The sequence below is a fragment of the Neolamprologus brichardi genome, chromosome 1, assembly GCF_056152115.1.
Source record: "Neolamprologus brichardi isolate AB-2024 chromosome 1, ASM5615211v1, whole genome shotgun sequence".
NCBI classification, from domain to species: domain Eukaryota; kingdom Metazoa; phylum Chordata; class Actinopteri; order Cichliformes; family Cichlidae; genus Neolamprologus; species Neolamprologus brichardi.
Window position 1 is genome coordinate 39,160,704 of NC_142104.1, and position 19,690 is coordinate 39,180,393.

Sequence of the window (19,690 nt, forward strand, 5' to 3'; positions counted from 1 at the left end):
GTAACTCCTTATAAAAGCACAGTATAAAAAACATCCATTTTATATCCACAGAACATCAATATTAAAGTATACTTATATACCACCATTAAAATTACATTTTTACAGTATGCAAGCACTCAGGGAGACACACAGAAAGGGAGCTAATTAATATACGTAATCACAACACACCAAACAAATCTGTACTTAGGATAAATTGATTTTATTAGCTGCTTTAGTCCTTCGCCCTCTTCTCACCACCAATCAGTCACGGCAGATGGCTGCCCCTCCCTGAGCTTGTTTCTACTGGAAATTTCTTCCTGTTAAAATGGAGTTTTTCCTTCCCACTGTCACCAAGTACTCACTCATAGGGGGTTGTTTCCCTGTACTATTGTAGCGTCATGAAGCGAATGTTTTTGTGAAATTGAATATTAAACTTTTTGTAGCTTTTGTACTTTACATAGTAAAATATTGTTCATAGCTACTTAAAAAGCAAGTGGTGCATGAACACGAAGCTTCCAAAGTCAAACATTTTCCTTGTCTGCTAATGTTGCATGAATTTATGGAAAGTTTTAAAGCAAATAAACTTACATGTAAACTTATGTGTGTGCTGTGAATAAAGACATGGGCACTGCTGTCACACAGAGGTTTATTTTCTTTGATTAAAAAGTCTTCAACGTGAACACAGTACATGATGCGACAATGATGGCGAAGGGGCCAATGAACAGGCTTTCCTTCTCGACAAGGCCAGAAAAACAACATCAGAGCTGTTTGTTACCGCCCATCTTCACTCCAACACACGCACACACACACATATCCAGTCATCATGTTGCACGTCACAAGTTAAAACCTCCCAAAATCTGTCTGGGGACAATTGTGATGCATTGAAATGTAAAAGTATGAACAGCACACACACCTGTCACCATACTGTTCATCTGCTGGGATGCAAACTGTATGCACAAACAAACGCACTAACTCACACACACACACACACACTTCATTTGCCTCTCATGGAAATGACAAATTCCAGTTTGGTTGATAAAGATTGGTTTTGTTGTGAGAAGCAAGTTGGCACATGAAGGCAGGCCCTTGCAAAGGACCTTAAAACAAATGACAACGAAAAAAATCAAATAAAACTCAGAACACTGGTGTAATGTAAAGATGCAGTCTGAATGTTTACATTGATGATTCCACGCAATTTGATATTAAAATTATGTTAATACAACAACAACAATAATGTCAATAATAATAATAATACATACGTCATGGTAAAGACTCTAATTTAAATTTGAGTTGTAAATTAATTAAAAAAAATAATAATAAAATAACAGACTGAAGGGCTAAAAAGTTGTGACAGCAAATTTTAGAAATGAGGTGTTTAAAGAGTGACACAGTGTTAAAGTGCCAAACAGCATGTTTAAAGCTCAAACACATGAACCAATGACACAAAAAATCTTATCCAGGGCTACAGCTGTTTGTAATTATTGTAGGCCCCAGAGTTCAGAGTGATACTGTCAAAATGGTTGGTCAGTCTAAAACTTGGAGATACAATATATGTAAAGACATTGTATTAAAAAATTAGTCAGCAGGTTTGCTTTCAAGTAACTTAAAGAAGTCCAGATGCTTTTCTTTGCAAGCTCCTTTGACTACGATGACCTGGATGACTGAGAACCTTCACAGACGTCAGCAGGTTTAGTTTATAAAGACTTTATGAAGCCTGAAAAGAGAGCCCAGAGAAGGTTCAGACCACTTGAATTATAATATGCTGAGAGGTTGTTGGTTTTTTGGATGTCAATAGCGAAAACTAGTATATTTGAGGTCACTGCTGGCACGGTCTCTGCGCACAGAAAATCTGCGTTGTACACAAAAAAAAAAAAAAATCTAACCTGAATTGAAATTAAAATAAATACGTTAACAATTCTGTTTTGCAGTGTTAGTCAATAAGTGACTGGCTGCTCCCGTATAGGATTATAACGATGCCACCTTATCCCATAGTCCAGCCAATAATGTGATTCACATTCGTATATACGCAGCTAATCAACGTCATTGACAGGCTATGACAGCGTCCTTATGTGCCGACACCAGTGTTTTAGCTAGCAAAGCAGCGTGGCTGATGTGGAGTGAAGCCACGTTAATGACAACCTGTACAACCATTGGAGATGTGAGCAGGACAGACGGAACAACTGACGGATAAAGTGTGGACTTTATACCAGTTTTTAAATTGTGTTGATAGGCCACGTAAAACCAGAGTTATGATTAAAAATATCTGCAATGTTTGCTTTTTTTCCTGAATACTATCGTTGTTTATATTTACTGCGGGAAGAAATGGTAAAAACAGCGTTTTATAAGGAAAACGCTCAAAAGCACTCTCCGCCTGTGAGCAAAAACAACTCCCCCCCTCCCCACCCCCTTCAGCCTTTCCTATTGGTGGAAAAATGTACTATGTGGCCCAATCAAAAAATGATATGGCAACATGGCATCTAGTTGTTTAGGAAGGGGGAAGTTTGAGTGACAGCGGTGTTTTGAGATGTGAGAGATTTGCGACGTTTAGCGCAAATCTTGTGTACTTAGTGTGTAGTGTAGTCAATAGGTTGTGTGTGTCAGAACAATGAGGCGACTACTGAATGTTACAGGTGTTACAGGAGTGACACATCTCCTGTTGTCAGGCCTGCAGGTATCAGGCTTGTGATGTTCTCCTTTATCTCATAGTGGACAGAAATTATTTTTTGGAGTGGCACACATAATTTGTGTGGCATCAAATTTGATGCAGAACAGCTGATTGTTCTGTAAATATTTTAAAATGTTTATTTAAAAAACCGCCTTGGCTGCATTTTTAGGTAAACGGCTGCAAAAAACTTTGTTTACAAAAGTTACTTTTTTTAAGAAGTAACTATATAATTAATTGCCCAACATTTGTCATTATATACTGCATTTTGCAGACAGAGTTACAGGACTCTCTCCCAGACCACAGACTCATACTCGTAATACAAGTCAGAAAACAAAAGAAAGTTTTCAAAATTGGAGTTCAAGTTATTTTTACTTCCAATAGTGTTGACATACTACACAGGTCATGAACAAGAATTTTTTTTTAAATTTTCATTGTAAGTGGGCTAAAGCACTTAATTAAAAGTCGTCTAACATAAATGTAAATGCTGTAATTTGATTATTTTGGATGGATTCGATGCTGGCGTGACCACAGTGCACACGTCTAATGTTGCTCGCAGTGGTTCAAGGGACCGCTCAGGGAGATTGTGTGTTCGCTCAGACACATGAAAAATTAGAGGGAACATTGGCTACAAGTATCTGAGTTTGCACGTTTGACCAAGTGCTACCACATTAATAGACAGATGAAGCCGTTAATTTAAAAAGGGCTTGTAGTGACACGGACTCCTCTGGGCTGTTAGACTGTAATGGAAATATTTGATGTTTTTCTAATGCACTTTGGTCAGGGTTAGCTGCCAAGTGTTGCTTGATGTTCTCTCTGAATCTACTGACTTAAAATAGGCACCGCTTTTAGTGAAGACATTCTTTGGATTCTGATTCCTTAGTTTTTCAAACCTAAAAGTATTTTTGTTTTGTTTTTTATGGCTTTCAGTCAACAAAATCTGAACCGCTTAGTGTCAAAATTACAAATAATTAAGGAAATACTGGTGGAAATATTTATGCTGTTAGTTTGTTTTTATCTTTGTGTTATTTAATTGTGTCAGTGAGTATCCGGAGGAGTTAAAAGGACCGGTTACTTTTACAGGGATGGAATTCTCTCCATAAACTGTCCTTCCATTTTTCCTCGAGGCCTGTGACTGATATTTGAACGAGGAGCACACACACACAACACAAAAGGGCTCAAAGTCTGTCCCGTCGTCTAAAAGCAAACAACGTGTAAACCAGTGGCCTCGCACTAAAATCACAGAGGTAACAATTCACTTTATCCGATGAGCACAATAACACAGAAAACACTCGCCTCTGCCTTTGGTGAGATGGAAACAAACACACGCACACACTCATACAAACACACTCACACACACACGCAGGTAGCACAGCAGCTGGTTCATGTAGGTTGGAGGTAACCCCAGGCAACAGGAGGAAGACGAGTAGCTTCATCCCCCTCAACTTTTGATGAGCCTCAGAAACTCGTCGCGGGTCTTTGGATCCTCTCTAAAGTTCCCCAGCATGGTGCTGGTGACGGTTTTACTGTTCATCTTCTGAACGCCTCGCATCACCATACACATGTGACTGCAAAGAGGAAGACAGGAAAGATAAAAAGATTTGATCCAAAAGAAGAGACAATTGCAAAGACCAAGTCATTTAGTCGCAGAGCAACTGAAATGTTTTTAAACGGTTAGAACCTGGAAATTTGTCCAAGAATTTGCGACAATATCATTGAAGGTGAAGAATTTCACATTCAGCAAGCAATTTTTGATTTCTCAGGTCACCTGGTGGGAGGAAACTGAAACCGAAATAATCTCTAAACAGTTATGGTCTGACTTAAGGTCCCTCTCAGACAGACTGAGAAAGTTTTGCAAATAATTGCCATGATGTTGGAATCAATCTGAGCCAGTCTGTACCGAAGAGTGCAACTCGTCTGCAACACATTTTGATTATCAGCCGGTCGTATTCTGGTTATCTAATATATAACTGTTAACTTTGCACTGTAGGGGGATCTTTGTGAGATTTGCCACATTGTAATAATCGTAGTGTGGAACTAGCTAACAACACTGACTCCTTAGTGGCTTTCAAAGTCTCTTGTACTGTTTTTCCTTGACAGTGTTTCCTGATGTTTGTTGAAGGTCATCCTGCTACACTGTAACAGACAGATGGTTCATGCAATTACCACCCAAGTGTTTGTTTAAAGTTCCTGACCTTTTCCAACCCTAACTCTAACTTCCTGTCCATGTGACAATTCATAAAGGGTTTCAAAATACTTTAATGCCTATACCATGACAACATTATAATTTAAGAACTCTTAAGTGGTAATAAGCCATGTTTTAATACAGATCCTGGTTCCTTCTGGAAATGCAGATTTCTCACATTACATTTATTTCCCCTGAAAAGTTCGTGCAGTGACAACAAACCTTTACAGCTGGGCAGAGAAAAGAAGACGAATGGAGAAAGCAAGGGAAAGGAACACAAGATAATACATTTTAAAAGTAAAAGGTCATTTCACTTGTTGGTTCATGTACGTACGTTGCCTCGATGACAACTCCGACCCCAGTGGGCTGCAGTGCCTCTGTAATAGCTACAGCGATTTGTTTGGTCAACCTCTCCTGAACTGTGGACAGAGAGTACAAACAGACGTACGGCCAGAGCAAACAGTCAGGGATCAAGGGCAGTGCTGGTAGAAGTATTCAGTCCTCACAGGACCTCTGCTAACAAATGATCATTTACTGTGTTCGTGAGCTTTAATGTGGCTACATCGTTGTGTAAACATCGCCACAGATGGAGCTAATAAAGCTTTAATTACATTACACACCGTCAGGTAGTTTTTTTTTTATTTAATCAAAGTGTCAGGGCTCTCAAAAGGGACAACACATAAACTTGAGTATTTATGAGTTGGTCTTTGTTTTCATGCAAAATGTTTGATATTTTTACCATTTTGGGTCAAATCAATATCTCGCACAGCGGTGCTGAAGTGGTTACTCGAAGAAAAAAAAACAACTCAATTTTTGTTGTTTTTAATGGAAAATCATTTTTTAAAAAAACTCAAACTCAAACATTGAAGGCTCACCCAAAACCATAACCTGCTTTACTGTGCTTTCTGTACTTGACCCTGTAGGGCTTGACTTTATATTTGGGAAAAGATGGATGGTCACACACATTTTTACATCCAGCCCTTCCTGTCAGATCAAATGCAGTAAACCAACAGAATATTTCCCTGTGAGATGTAAAATAAAAGTGAAATAAAGCTAGTAAAAATCAAAGTACAAGCACACAAAAACTGCACGTTGACAGGAGGAGTTTATTTATTACCTTGTAGTCGACGGCTGTAGATCTCAACAATCCTGAGGAGGAGAGGGAAAGCATTAACACAGCCTCAGGGGAAATATGAGAGCAGTGAGTTTTAGCAGCAAAGATTAAAATGTTAAAAATAAATAAACATTTAGGGCTGACTCATGAATATAGGAAGGAAGACACAAAAAATGTGTTTTTTATGAAAATCTAAATGAAAGAAGCACTCTGTCAACCGATTTTGGTTACTTTTCACTCAGAAGAACTTCACTAAATAGACAAGCAAAATGCTATTCTAGAAAGGAATCGCCACATCCTGGCAACCGAGCATTTTTTCAACTAATGTGTTGTCTACAGTATTAAAAAATCCTCAATAATACCATTATTTAAAGCATGTAATCCTTGGTCCTTTTAATAAACTAGTGCCAACTACTATCTACAATGAGCACATAATAATATACATTTGTATTTTTTTAAACCTGAACTGACTGGGGCTAGAAAAATGATCAGTTACCAAGACTTATTAATCTTAGCATACGCCCCCTCCTGTCATTTGAATGGACATACACAATAAACCAGCTCCATTCAGTAATTTTAGAAGCAGACGCAGCTCTTGTAGATGTTCAGAATCCACCCGGTCTTCCCCTTCAACCTGTTGCTCTTTTCGGTGAGCAAAACCACTTTGGACAAACTCGACCCAAATCACCTTCAGGGAAATGTCACAAGAACAAACAGGCAGGCAGCATGCAGGAGATAACCCACTTTTTTAAAAGGGAGATGGTGGTGTAGCTAAAATCTTATTGGAGGCTTCAATGCAACTGGAAATTTTAAGCAAATTTCACTTATGCATCACTTACATTTAGTGATGCAGAGAAGACTTTGATGGTTGACAGCACCAAGAGATCATTATTTTATTCCTTAAATGATGTGAACTTGTTTGGTGGTTGTTGTAGGTCCAGGAGTCATTTAGAAAGTGCAAGCGTCATGGCTTTCTTATCCTGACATCAAATGTGATGCGAACAAGTCTTCCCGAGTGTTCTCGAGGCTTTAGCTGGTTTGGGCTCACTATCCACTGAGAGAAGTGAGTAATGATGACAAAACGATTGCCTGGCTGTTTTTCTTTTCACCTAAAGATAATGTGATAATGGACACAATGTGCTTTGTTTTAAAGGTGCAAAAGGGTCTGTATCTGTATAAATACACTTTATAATCATTTTTAATCATTTGATCATGACTGTGAAGCAAATTTGATGACTCTCTGACATGTGTAATAAAGGAATAACAAAATGATAATAAAATAACATTGGATGGAACAAAGCGCAAGGCAGTATTTTAAAGGTTATTCTTTGCAGGTCTGAATGTTTGTTAACCAAATTTGAACTATATCAGCAGGCTGATTATATATTAGCCATTTGCTGATATACTGGTATTGACATTTGTAAAAGCAGATAAATGAAAATTTAAAAAGTACAGAGGAGACAGCAGAAACAGAAAAAACAAGTCATAATTACTAAATATCGGTACTGGCATCTGTCTTAAAAACTCATGTATAATGATGTGAAGCTTCACTGGCGATCTACAAAGCCAAACTTTATAAAGAAACCTTAAGACCGCAATCATAAATATCAAGAGCTGTCACTTTTATGTCAGTATATTCTTTATTATTTTAATTATTTTGTTAGGAAAAAACAACAACATTGTGATGTTCTCCATAACAGAAAAATAACTATATTCTCTTGAGATAATCTTAAAACTTAATCTGAAAGTGTAGTTTACTGATTCCACTTGTAGGGATTTCACTTAGAGATGCTCTAAGTGAATGGTGTAGCTGCTGCCATCGCAGTGACTCTCCAGTACTGCGTTAGTAAGGGGTGTTAGCCTGTAAGCCTGAGGGTATTGGGGTCAGTGGGTAGTACACACACAAGTTTTAATAATCAGCTTAAACACACACACACACACGCGCACAGATAATGTGACAGTTATGACAATAGAGTAAATGTACTTACCTGGCTAGCTTGCTGAGGCCCAGAACTCTCTTGTTTGGGAGGTATCCAATGTGAACCTGCAGAAAGTGACAAGCTCAAGGTTAACCCTGCTCTCATTCTGGCTTATGATGCAACTCACTAATGGTGTAATTATGAACTGAGGTGTTACTGATCCCAGCTCAGCTCAACGCTGCACGGCGGGACAGCTGTTGCTGAACGTGTCAGCCAGTATAGCTAAAGCTCTCGACCTCATTAGCCTCAGTTCTGATCGTTTCACATACTAATTTGACTACGTTCAAATCTAATCTTCAGCTTCTCGTAACATAATCAGAGTTTCTCAAAACTCATCACCAAGTAGCTGCTGGGCTCACAGCAGATGTCTGCCCCTCCCTGGTTTCTTCCTGTTAAAAGGGAGTTTTTACTCCCCGCTGTTGCCAAATGCTTGCTCATACAAAGTTGTGTGTTTGTTGGAGTTTTTTTCTGTATAATTGTAGTGACCTTACAATATAAAACATCTTGAGGTGACTATTGTTGTGATTTGATGTTGAATAAGTAAAATTGAACTGACTGTACAGGATACTAACCCTCCCCGTTTTCTTATTAGCCGTGCTTTCATGACACAATTCTTTCTGATACTCCAATAAATAAAGAGTCAGTTGCACAACTAAAACAAGTGTGGCCACGTTATTCTTAGCAGAAACCTTTATCTTGACCCTGATGGGCCTCACAGGCTGCTGGTTGCGCTGATCATGTAATAAAGCTGTTCTTTTTGCTACAAGTGTTCCTGAAGCGTCAACCTTTCTCAGATTCATCTTCTTCTCCATGCAGCTTGGAAGTAGGTGAAGTTGTATTTTAATTTGTTCTTAGCCTCAACCTCAACACGGGCTTCTCTTTTTCATCTTTCTTTGTTTTCTCATCACACTGGTGTTTGAAGCTCCAACTCTGATCGATGGATAAGCACATCTTTGGCAGAAACCAGTGTTTTAATCCAAGAACATGGCCCTGCTGTACACACACCTTCCAACCCTACTGGATCTCTGGTCAGACATATTACATCTTTCTTCACTGACAGCTCAAGAAATGCATCCACCCCGCCCAGCAAACTGGAGTTAGTTAAAAGCTTTGCCATCAGGAGTAATAGTTTAAAGAGAAAACAGAATAAAGCCACAGGTGTACACTAATTGCCAAGTTTTGCACATTAGGTAGGAAGTGAACGTCAGGTTGATACGAACAACAGGAAGGAAAAGGACGGCAACGAAAACCGAAGAGGCAGGCGGACAAGACGAGAGAAGCGAGAGACAGAGTCATCAGCTGGAAAATCACTGCTCGATGGCTGCAGGCTCCAATTCTCATACACACACATATACACACCAACACACACACTGGTACGCTCCACTCAAATGTCAGACGCAATTTTTTGACAAGACGAGAGAAAGGGCAGTGGCAACATGCGTGTGGAGATCTCTTTTCCCTTCAGATGTTACTTTTTCTAGTTCTCTGCTGCAGCGGCCTGATAGACCGACATCAAACGGGCCGAGCATGGCGGCTGCTTTTTTCACTTATCTGTCCCCCGTTAGTCAGATTTACTGCCTCACGCTGTGAGTGAGGAGGGGGCAAGGCAAACAAAAAAAACCTCCTGAGGTTTACAACAGCTTAAGTGTAACACAATAACACTCCAACTCTTTTTCTTTTAATAGCCCTATTTTGTTCATAGTTCTAAATATTTTGGCATATTTACTATTTGGAGGTTTCTCACTTATAAATGATTAACCTGCCGGCAGCTGTTCTCAGCATCAGGCTCCGATGAAATCATTTTATGATACGAGGAAAATTTAGCGGGTAGGTGTTGAAGTGTTTTCTTATTTTGTCCATCTTATTTATAGCACTGAGGTAATCACCTGAATGCACAAGTGTAAAACAAAAAGAAAGTGGTAAACTGGGCGCATGCGTCTGTCTGTGTACAATTTCATTCTCACGATGAATAATTTTTCTCTAAAGATACGTGAATTTAAATGTTGGTGACATTTTGCTCTGTTCCCAGTCAGGATGATCCCACACTGGTTAAATAATGTTGAGGTCCAAACTCTGCAGAGCCAGATATTGTTCCATTGTGTATTTTTCCATCCAGGTGTGCTTTTACTGCATCGGCAGTGTGTTTAGGATTATTGACGATGATAAGCTGTTGCTTAAAAATGAAACTGTTGCAATAAGATCCTTTCAAGTACTGAAAAGATGGCTGTAGATGTTCACTGTTGTGCTGCTGCACAACCAATACCTCAGTCTTTTCTCCCTCTTTCCCTCCCTCGAGAGTGGCTACTTGACACATGCCCTTTTAATAAGACCTTTTTTGATAAGGCTTAAGTAAACAATAAATGGATGAACTGAAGGGTCAGGTCACTGCAGGGTTTGTTCCTGTTTCTTAAGGCATGACTTTTATATACTGTTTGCCTGCTGCAGCTAGACTAGCAGCACTTTGAGAATCCCTTTGTTAGTGCAAAAACAGGCTTGTTATTTTTGGCATTTTTTGTGGATTTAAACAAAAAAATCAAAGAAATTCTGGGTGGCTCAAGCGTTTTGCACAGTACTGTATGCTGATGGCATTTTAATATAGAAGTATCAAAATAAAATCAGGTATTTAGTCCTTGAATTGACTGATAAAAGTAATTTTTGTAATCATTCGTATTTTTAGGACACTACTGAATATGTTACCTTTGTAAAAGAGGGCTGCAGATCATAACACAAGTTATTAAATACAATATTTGGAGTGCCAAACGTCCTGATCAAACCAAACTGCTTTGTTTGTCCACAATTCATAGTTCTTTGGTTTTCCCAAAGCTCAGTACCCGATTGCTTGTTTTCCACAGGAAACACATCGCAGGGAAGAAGCAATTATGCCTGAATACAAGAACAAAGGACACATGTTTGTTCCAGTGTGTTTTCTCTTCAAACATTTTCTGAAGAGTTGACATGATAGCATCTCTGCTGACTGAAAATCAGTCAAATGGTTTTAAACAGCTTATTCACTGAACAGCTGGCGACTACCTGCCCAACAGAAGTGGAGGACCGAGACACCGCAAACAGACAGCCGGAGAGAGGGGCTGGATAAGAGGAAGTGCTGCTGATGATGACAAGAGGGGTGTGGGGGATTGATGCACATGAGTGAACACACTGCGAGAGGAGGCGTTTGTGTGATTCACTGCTGTCATCAGAACCCATTTACACCCGGTGGAAAAAGATCAGCTGCCAGCCTCCATTGTTTTAAATGACATGCACCTGCAGGTGAAGACGGAGGGAGAAGGGAAGCAGAGGAAGAAAAGCAGAAAGAGGGACGAGGCCAGTCTGCCGGTTGGTGGAGAGTAATGATATCAAAGGGGCAGAGAGGAGGCTGAAAACAGATCTCAGCTAATCTGATTGCTTCTAGTGTTCTCTGATGTCCAGACAAACGTCAGAGAGAAATGGTTTTTGAAGATACACATCTGGTTGCACGGCTTGATGTTTGTGGCAATTTTTTGTGCACTAAATTATGGTAAAATATATATATATAGCGAAGTGGCTTGTGAGTAAAGCAGAGTGTTTGTTTATGTGTCTCTTTTTGCAGTCCAAAGATGCAATGAGATGTCAGCCACATCACATGGACTGCAGCTCCCTTTCTGCCCCAGCGGTCACCTGCATCTTTAGTCATTGTCCTGTTCCCATGGATGTAATTACATTTGTATCTAGTTGGAGGAGAGCATAACACGTGTCATTCTGTTTAGAGAAAATAAGTATTTATGTTGAATTTCATAATTTAAAATCAGGTCATTAAACAAATTATGACATTTAATGATGTCATTTTTAAAGAAAAGGTGCTAATGATAATACTAATTCCTCCCGCCCTTAGAAAATGAAGAGGTCACTGAACCGTTTGATGGGTATAAAAATGATGATTCCAGTAATGAAGCTTATAATGAACAGCAGCGATAAACAGGAATTTAGCATATTCTGCTATAGGAAAGTTACCAGGTTAAGCATTCAGCTAAGGAGGCCCACAGCAACCCTGCCATGTCTCGTGGCCTGTTTATGTAATCATTCACTCAGGGAGCATGAAGTCACGTGCTTTACTAATAAGAGATGGTGCACACTGGTAACAGGTTCATTAGAAGGACTACTGAGCTTGTTCTGCGGGCCCCAAATTCCTGAAATGCATGGAATATCCTCATACACCATCAAGTTTGTGCTTTCAGAATCGCTCTGTGTGTGTGTGGTTTCTTTTACCCTGCCAAAGATGGGCACCAGGTGATGTTCACACATGGAGAACATGTCGATGTCTTTGACTATCACCATCTCATCGTGGTCTTCATCGAAGATGGCGTCATTCAGTACGTCTGAGGAGAAAATGGGAGAGATTAAACATAAAGGAAAAGTCTTTTTGCCTGAATTTGACTGTTACCTGAATTTTTTTGCAGCATTCCTTGTTTGGTTGATTGATTATTTACTTTTTGCGATCATGCTGATCTATTCTGCCGTTCCTTATTTAGAGGTTTTTTGTTGTTGTTTGGCTTAAATTTTAAAAAAAATAAAATAAAAAAAACAAAAACAATGCAGGATTATTTCTTCTTGAGGGCAGACAGACTGAAGTGAACCAGCCATGCTGGAGGATGCCGGGTTCACCTTGACCATTCAGCTGCCACGCCCTTTACGATGGACTTCAGTGTTTCTCTCTGGCAAACACCACTGTCTAATTACAGCTCTGCATCCTCCTTCGTGTGGTTGCCTTATTGCATTTTTTGGTTGCCGGGGTTCAATAAACTGTTTTATCTTTTGAACGTGACGGCGCAGACGCTTCTCGCTCTCATCGCAGCAGTTTTTAATTTCCTGACTTGCTATCTGCAAGAGGGAGAGGACGAAACAAGGAGGGGTGAGGTCACCAAAACAACAGAACACACTGACTTGTTGCTTCGGCTTCTGCTGCTTATTTTATCACTGTGCACATAAAGGGAGAGGCCTGTGGGGTTGACAAGACCGATACATATTTTTCCCTTACCATGTTTACCAATTTTGTAGCCCCTAATTAAAATTGACCCTAAAAAAATACATACACACTGTACATTTAGTCTCGTGGCTGTATTTTGACTTTGGGCAATGTCGTGACTGCAGATAAGGACGTCTGCTGTGGGAACAAATCACAACTCTGACCTCAGACAATGCTTAGGGCTGAGCTTTATTCAGTATTCATTTTAAGTCCATTTACTGAGACAAATCTTGCTTCCGATTGATTTGATAGCCGTTGCTGTGACTGTCATACAGCAGGGCATTAACAGTCAGGTTATCTCACCAACCCCTGCAAAGCAGAGACACTTCAAATATCGACGTAAACACATAAATGAATGGTTGTTTAGCCCGTTTCTCATTAATTCAGTCATGTTACTGTATGTCATGCATTCATACTAAAAGTTATGGCAGCATTAATTGCTAATACCAGGATACTGTTATGCACAGAGGGGCATCCATAACAATAAATGGTATCATTTTTACTGTCACCACCTTTTTTTGTATTTTAGCAAGCTAACAACAAATTAGAGCAAACCACAGTGTTCAAATGTTGACCTGATCACCAACATTATTATAGCTCACACTTTAATGTCTGAACCATTCATTCTTGTAATCCTTTTTCCAATAGACTAGAGTTGCAATGGTTAGTTCAATAACTGCCAGTATTTTTGTTGTTATTTTTCCAGTTCAGGGTTGAAGGGCCGAAGCCTTTCTCAACTGCCACTGAGCGAATGGCAGGATACGGCCTATACAGGCTGCTGTTCCATGAAACTGCCAATATTTTTAAAAAAAATCACTAAAATCCTTCTTCAAGTAAAAATAAAAACAGACCTTTTTAGCCCCTTATATATGAAGAGTCTCTGTTTTATTTATTTTATTCTGTTTTATAACACAAAACTCAGGAGTGGAGCTTTGGACTGTTGCTCATACAAAACAAGACTTTTAGAAACATCATCTGGGGGGATAGGAAACCTAAGAAGTGTATTTTGGTCTTAAACAATTTTCAAACCTTCTACAGCCATCTACATCCACATGCCCCCCAATTTATAGTGACCATCTGGAACTATATGATTCTAGCTTTAGAACAGACAGAAGACATCCACAGGAGCAGGGCTTTCCAGGCTTTGCAGTCTTTTAAACACTGGTTTCTGGTTTAATCTGGGGATGAGCAGTACTGCTGGCTTTTTAGGTACTTCTACTGAGATCAGCAAAGCTGGATATATATTTTAACCCTGTGGATGGAGGCTTTAAGAATTCCATCTATCTAAAGTCTATGTGGTGTCTCTAAGGCAAGACGTATTGACCTACAAACGAGATCCTGAATGAGTGCTGCCTTCAGGTCGACACGGTAACAAAGCGGTAATCGTGTTTGAAAGTTTTGCAATTAAGAGCAAAGTTAAAATAGTGTGGGAACACAGCAAAGTCAATAAAGTGCTACACAAAGCAACCAACAGTTTCTTCAACCTTTTATTACCGTCAGACAAAAACTGCACTTTTGAATAAATCTAATATGGAAAAGACTAATTTTTCCCTAAATTTGGCACCATTCAAAGTATTCAGAGTTGCTGTTTTCAGAGACCCTGTCAGATCATGCATGACTAGATTATTGTAAGATCCAAGAAAACTTAAAACTGCGACTATTTCCAGGAAATTTCTACAAGCTAAAGTCAGTCATTTTTAAGGTTTACTGGATCTACAAATAAGTAAGTAAGTAAGTAAGTAAAATTTATTTATATAGCGCTTTTCACAGATAAAAATCACAAAGTGCTTTACAACACAAGAAATGGGAATATAAAAACAATATAACAGTAAATAAAACAATGTAAAACAATAAAACTATAAAAACAGCATAAGAAGAAATTAATCAAATGCTTTTCTAAATAAAAATGTCTTCAGCTGTTTCTTAAAAGAATCAATGGAGTCCGTGCAGCGAAGAGACAGTGGGAGTGAATTCCACAACCGTGGTGCCACAGTCTGAAAGGCCCGATCACCACGAGTTTTAAAACGAGTGTGCGGTACCACCAGCAGTCTCTGATCTAATGACCTTAAAGCCCGAGAAGATGTATGTGGTTTCAGCAGGTCAGATAAATATTGAGGAGCTTAGACTGTGTGAATGAATTAGGACTGTAAGAAAAAGTGTGAATGCTACACAGTGCTAAGGGGTTAAAACCTGCCTGATCCACTTTGTTGCAGCAATGTCCTCAGATCGAGCTGTTGTAGTGAAGCACAATCATCCTTTAAGGTCATTTCAGTCATTACAGCTTCTGAACCTCTAGTTCCAAGGAAAGTTTCATTTCTTTCAGACATAATCAAGTGTGCACCCTGAAGGAAAATAATGATAATCAGCATTAACTAAGCAAAGCCAACAAAGGTTGGCTTGGACACCCTGTGGCTGCCAGAGAGAGACCAGGCATTTATCAGGTAATGACAGTGTTACTCATCATCTGTGCTTACAATAGGGCTGCCTCCTGTGTGTGAATGAATACCACAAAGACGCACGCAGAATGAAGAGGCCACATGTTATCACGTTTTGAGCGAAGCAGGAAATGGTGCCGTGAATGACAAAAAAAATAAGCAAATAATGGGGACACAAACTCACTGCTCCAGGTTATAGATAAATAGGAGTTTGTGCTGAACAGTCAGAAGGTTTAGATGATGACTCAGATTCTCAATCACCATGCAGCACATGCAGGAAGCTTTCTGGTTATTTCCAAATTTTTTTAAGCTTGCTAAGTGGCCCTATCATACGGCCAGGCTCATACGTAACTGTCTTCAGTGACGAGAAGAACAAGGAGTTTTACACAAGATGTTGTGGCCCACAGCTCACACGCTATTGATGTCACATTAAGTGGTCATTCTAATATTGGCTGTAGGTAGATAAAGGACATCCACCCAGCATTCATATAGGATGATGCTGCCACCACCATGCCTCACTGTAAGGATGGTAATAGCAGGTGATCAGTGACATTCATTCATAACAATTCATTATTCACATTAATTAATATTTTCTCATCCAGGGAGGATTGTCCTGTCTCAAGATAAAATGATAAAATTAAGATGGTTTAAACACAGATACATAAATTCAGATTGGAGCAGAAACAATTTGTACATTAACTGTTTAATAAATTGCCAAATAAAAAAAACTGTTGTTTTCTTTATTTATTAATTAGCTGGGTGTTCTTCTGAGTTATGATCTGGTAAACCACTCTACAGATGGAGGCATAACCAAGATAAAGGGAATTACTCAAACTTTGTTTGACTGATTTGCAGTGACCCTTTTTTTTTTTTTTTTTTTTTTTTGTTACAATGAGTCCAATCCATGTCATCAAAAAGCACCTTCAACACAACAGAGCTGCCAGACTCAGACACTGTGTGGTTTAAGCCCATATCCTTCTATCACTGCATGCCTGAAAATGTGGTGGAAGATCTAACAGACCGGTGATGACAATGCTTAAAATTAAGGTTTAGATTTTAAAAGGCCTCCTTTCACTTGTTCATGTTTTGTAAGACATTTTTCATGAAGAACATGCAACCATTTGGTGAGTCTAACTTATTTCTCTGACAATAAATTAAAAAACAAACAAAAAACAAAACAAAAAAGAAAATATGCTTTGGGTTTTTGTTTTTGTTTTAACAATTCTGTAGAAACCAATTTGAGCGTTAATAGGCTCATGGTTAATGAAAACATTAGGTGCAAACTCCATCTACTTATGAATTAAAAGCATGACATTTGCAGTAAACAGAAAAAGATCTTCCTTTAAATAACAGCCAGGGAAACATTACAGATCAGAAGTCCTGTTTAATCCCTGCATAACTTTTCTTTACGAAGGTTGTGTTCGTCATGTGCTCGACAGCAAGAGGATTTTAGGCTCAGGTTGTGATGAAAGCTGAACCCATGAGCCGCACACACAAATACATAAACGCACTGAGCAAACAGTGTGATACTTCTCTCAAAATGCTATACCTCTCCACAAACATCCAGCTGCGACCTCCAATACATGTGTTTTTTGTCTTCTCTGATTTTCAGTAAGTCAACGGGGAGGCTCCTGCAACAACCAATCAGCAGGCAGATGGTGCAACGCCACCACCTGAACAACAACGCATGCAAAGCCATCATTGTCCATACCATCAACTGAGAAGAGCTGAGAAGAGCTTCAGGTAGATGTAACCATGCTATGAGTTCAGTCAGGCTAACATTAAATTAAAAAAAAACAAACATGAATTAACTGTCTCAACTGGTGCCCACACATGTTTCTCCATTACATTCCTTCTTTTTACAGCTTCATAACACACACACACACACACACACACACACACACACACACACACACACACACACACACACACACACACACACACACACACACAACCCCAACACTCAAACTACCTCCAGATGGAGTTCTGGAGGGGGCAGATCCCCAAATCTAGCCACTCCAACACGCTGAAGGATGGAGAAAAAAGCCCATATGGAACTGACACTGCACAGCCCTTCTCGCGTTCACCCAACGTGCTGCAGTAAACCTCCTCACAGCAGCAGGCAAGCCAGCCGGCTCAGCTGGACCAAACATGACATAAATCTAGCAAAGCCTCGAAGTGTGGGTCGTTTCTACGACGACTTTCACCTAAAAAGTTTTAAAAAGAACTGTCTCATCACATTACCTGATATAAAGGGCTGCAAGTGATGATTATTTACTTTTAGGGATGTATCTAGAAATTAACCTGGCAATTTAGTAGTCATTGGTATTAAACCTAAAGTTTGACAAGAGTCCTTGCACACTAATGGATAAATCCTCAGGAAGCAGGACATGGTGCTTTTATCAAATGTTTTATTAGCTTCAAACAAGCAGAAACAGCACAGGTGAAGTAATGAAAACATTATAAGATTCTTATATTTGTATTTTAGACATCATTATTGTTTGTTTTTGTTCTTTTTCATTTGACAGGAAACACAAAATTAAATCCATCTTTCCACTGAATTTGTGTTTCAGTTGTGGGGGGGCTTTTATTTATTTTTATTGGGGTTTTTTTTTTTTTTTTTTTTTGAGGGGGGAGGTGGTCTCCAAGCGTTAATCAGTTAAACATTACATGGCTGTGAGCCAGCTTCTATTATATAACCAGCTTGTGAGGCAGATGCATTGCGCTTAAATTACTTGAATATATTTTTACCACACTTCTATCTGAAAAGCAATAAACGATGATTTGCTGTGTAAAGCTTAAAATTAAAACATAAAAGATAAAATGCTGCTTTCGCATGAGTGATAATTCATGATAACACTGTTATCCGCCTTTCAAACTTAAATCTGCTTTTCCTTTAAAAAAAAAAAAAAAAAATCACGTATCCTGTCCCACTCCTACTGTCCAAAGCTTTACATTTTTAGCGTTATGTATTCACAAAAATATGACGAAACACGGCAGAGAGGGGAAACTCTTGAAGTTTATAAAAGCCGTTTATAAATGATGGTAATTACTTAATTATGTATTTGTCAGAGGTCTCGTCTCATTTTTAAATTCCCCCCACTCAGATTGGCACCTGTTAAAATACTTTATAAAGAAGCCGATGACCTCAATCACCTGACTTTTTTTTCAAAACCAATAGGAACAAAGTAAACCCCACTAAAACAGTCAAGTATCACCAACTGTGCTATATTTCCCTGTGATGCCCTGGTGAGTCCTGACGGAGCACATGTGCACTCTCGGCTCTTTGCGCACTGAGTTTTGGGACGTGTTCTTTCTCCTGTCACACCTGTTGACCGCGGCGCAAATCCCTGGCACCTCTGAGCGGCTTTGTGGATTTAAAAAACAAAAAACAAAAACACAACTCACCGATAATTTTCTCCTGGTAGCCTTTAGTGAAGAACTGCATGGCCGTGGCAGCCCTCCAGGGGGTTTTGAGGAGTCCCTGCCGCTGCGGGTTCTCCCCGAGACCCCGCAGGATGGTGGTGTAGGCAGAGGCCAGGGACGGCAAGCTCATCTCGTTGTCCTCCAGGCTCCTGGTGCGCTCCTCCTTCCAGCTCTCCATCACAGCGGAGGTCGACCGGTGCGGAGCGGATTCTGCTCCCGGTGCCTGAGGACCGCCGGCTGCCCGCTTCACCATCCCGTCAAAGTGGCCGTTGAGCACGGAGCCGCCGTCCACGTTGTCCTTCTTCTCGTTTGAGCTGTACTTGTTCTGCTTGGAGCGGTCCATCGCTGCGGTTCTCTCGCCTTCTTAGTTGAGCACTTGTTGCATCAGTTTCTGACGGGTACTTTAGTTTGAGTTCAAGTGGGCGACACGATTGCAGCCTCAGCATCCTTTATAACAGCAGGATAATCCAGAGCGAGCTCCTATTGGCTAGCCAGATCTAAAGGGGCGGGGCCAGACCCCCCTTTGACCGCTATCTGCTCTGACTGTGACCTGCTGCTTGGAATCATTCTGCAGTTTGTGGAAGGTAACAAAGTGCATTCAGTGTGTTTATTACTATGGCCGGATTACATAACAGCGACCACTGACCTCTCTTAGACAGGAGCACGGTTCTAACTGTGCTGCTTACAGTCCTTCATCTCTTCAAACATACATGTATCACTGTCTGAGTATATTAAAAATAATAATAATAATAATGGATTGGATTTATATAGCGCTTTTCAAGACACCCAAAGCGCTTTACAATACCACTATTCATTCACTCTCACATTCACACACTGGTGGAGGCAGCTACAGTTGTAGCCACAGCTGCCCTGGGGCAGACTGACAGAAGCGAGGCTGCCATATGGCGCCA

The 19,690-nt window shown here is 39.8% G+C and overlaps 1 protein-coding gene across 1 annotated transcript; it reads right to left on the bottom strand.

Moving 5' to 3' along the window:
• Positions 1 to 608: 608 nt before the first annotated feature.
• On the bottom strand, positions 609 to 19,217 carry gch1 (GTP cyclohydrolase 1). Its single transcript, XM_006804428.3, has 6 exons — positions 18,762 to 19,217; positions 12,162 to 12,271; positions 7,929 to 7,984; positions 5,944 to 5,975; positions 5,161 to 5,245; positions 609 to 4,209 (listed from the first exon to the last, which is right to left on the bottom strand). The coding sequence occupies exons 1-6, from the start codon at positions 19,120 to 19,122 to the stop codon at positions 4,083 to 4,085; spliced, it is 771 nt and encodes a 256-aa protein (XP_006804491.1). The 5' UTR covers positions 19,123 to 19,217; the 3' UTR covers positions 609 to 4,082.
• Between the last annotated feature and the right edge of the window lie 473 nt (positions 19,218 to 19,690).